The sequence below is a fragment of the Apium graveolens genome, chromosome 2 (genome assembly GCF_009905375.1).
Source record: "Apium graveolens cultivar Ventura chromosome 2, ASM990537v1, whole genome shotgun sequence".
Classification (NCBI taxonomy): Eukaryota; Viridiplantae; Streptophyta; class Magnoliopsida; order Apiales; family Apiaceae; genus Apium; species Apium graveolens.
The window spans coordinates 98,064,428-98,066,097 of NC_133648.1; the positions used below are offsets into that span (position 1 = coordinate 98,064,428).

The 1,670-nt window shown below is 40.1% G+C and overlaps 1 protein-coding gene across 1 annotated transcript; it reads left to right on the forward strand.

Moving 5' to 3' along the window:
- Positions 1–819: 819 nt before the first annotated feature.
- LOC141691629 (uncharacterized) lies at positions 820–1,431 on the forward strand. Its single transcript, XM_074496399.1, has one exon. It carries the CDS (start codon positions 820–822, stop codon positions 1,429–1,431), a length of 612 nt encoding a protein of 203 aa, XP_074352500.1.
- Positions 1,432–1,670: the final 239 nt, after the last annotated feature.

Here is a 1,670-nt window from a genome sequence, read left to right on the forward strand (position 1 = left end):
ACATAGGAGTGAGCAGCTAAAGGGCAAGGGACTTAAGGCAAAGACCATTTTGAGGCTTGAGTCATTGATCCAAGTGACTACTACCAGATTTGGAGAGATGTTCGTGCACCGAGATCAGACTAGCCAGATCACTATCCTGATGATAGCGGATGAGCTGACGAGTGTGGTGAGGATGCTTCGAGAGGATAACACCTCTGATTCCTTGAGGACCTGGCTTGTTGAGGAGGAGACCGAGGAGGAAACCTGGGATTAGTTCTAGGAGATTTGACCCTTTATTTCTTTGTTAGGCCAACCTTGGTGTCATGCTAATTGACTCTATTTTCTAGATTCTTGAACCATTTAAAACTGAATTCGTATTATGACATTTGTACCCTTTAAAAATTTAAATTTGTGTTCATTTCTATGTACCTTTTTAGAACTGCTTAATTTCCTTATTGCTCTTTTAAATTTCATAACTACAACCATGCATCACCTTTATTGCTCATATCGAAATCTGTATACCACGACAATCCCCTAACCTTGAATCACTTGAATTACTAAAATTGTATAACTCTTATTTCACTAAAAGGAACCTAGAAGAGCCCGTGGAAGAACCGCTACAAACCCAGGGAATGAAGAAGAAAATCCAAACCCTGATATAGCACAAGTATTAGAACTAATACGCCAATAAACAACCACTATAGCACAACAACAACAACTTTTTCAACAAATGCAACCACCCCAGCAACAATCACTACCTTTAAAACCTTTCAATCTGTAAAACCACCAGAATTTCGAGGAGCACAGGACCCGGTAGAAGCCCATGCTTGGCTTAAGGAGATGGAAAAGGCTTTTGCATTAATAAATATCGAAGATAATCAGAAGGTCGATTATGCCACCTATTTTCTCAAAGGAGAGTCGAATTATTGTTGGGAAACGGCTAGGACTTTGGAAGCTACGGAAGTTATAACTTGGGATAGGTTTAGGAGAATGTTTTTAGACCAGTATTGTCCCTGCTACATGCAAACTCAAATGGAGATGAAGTTCTTTAAATTGAAGCAGGAAAATATGACAGTTGGAGAATACGAGAAGAAGTTTACGAAGCTTTCAAGATTTATTGGTGAATATGTCGATTCTGAAGTGAAGAGGGCAAAGAGGTTTCAGCAAGGATTGAAGCCCTGGATTACGAGTCGTATAGCAGCCTTTGAGTTGACTACTTACATGGAAGTGGTCCAAAAGGCTATGGTGATTGAAGGCGAAAGTGAGCAAAGCCAGAAGGAGAAGAACAACAAGAAAAGGAGATTTGAGACGGGAGAAGAAGGCTCAAGTCACACGATCCAGAATCAAAGAAGTAATCAGAGATTTAGACCTCAGGTTGGACCTGGAAACTTTAAGAAGAAGGAATTTGGGAATAGGTCACAAGAAAATATATCTCAGGCAACTAGTGGATAGAAATCCCCGCAAGCATCAGTACCGGAATGTACGATTTATAGCAAGCGGCATACAGGAACCTGCAATAAGGCAATTATAGTCTACTTCAAATGTCACAGAAAAGGCCATTATGCTCATGAGTGTAAGAATCAAAAGGCTAATATCACTTGTTTCAAGTGTGGAAAAGTGGGACATGTGTCATAAGAATGTAAAGGAATGTGTAACAACCAACTATTGCAATTGACTGCTGTACCCTACCC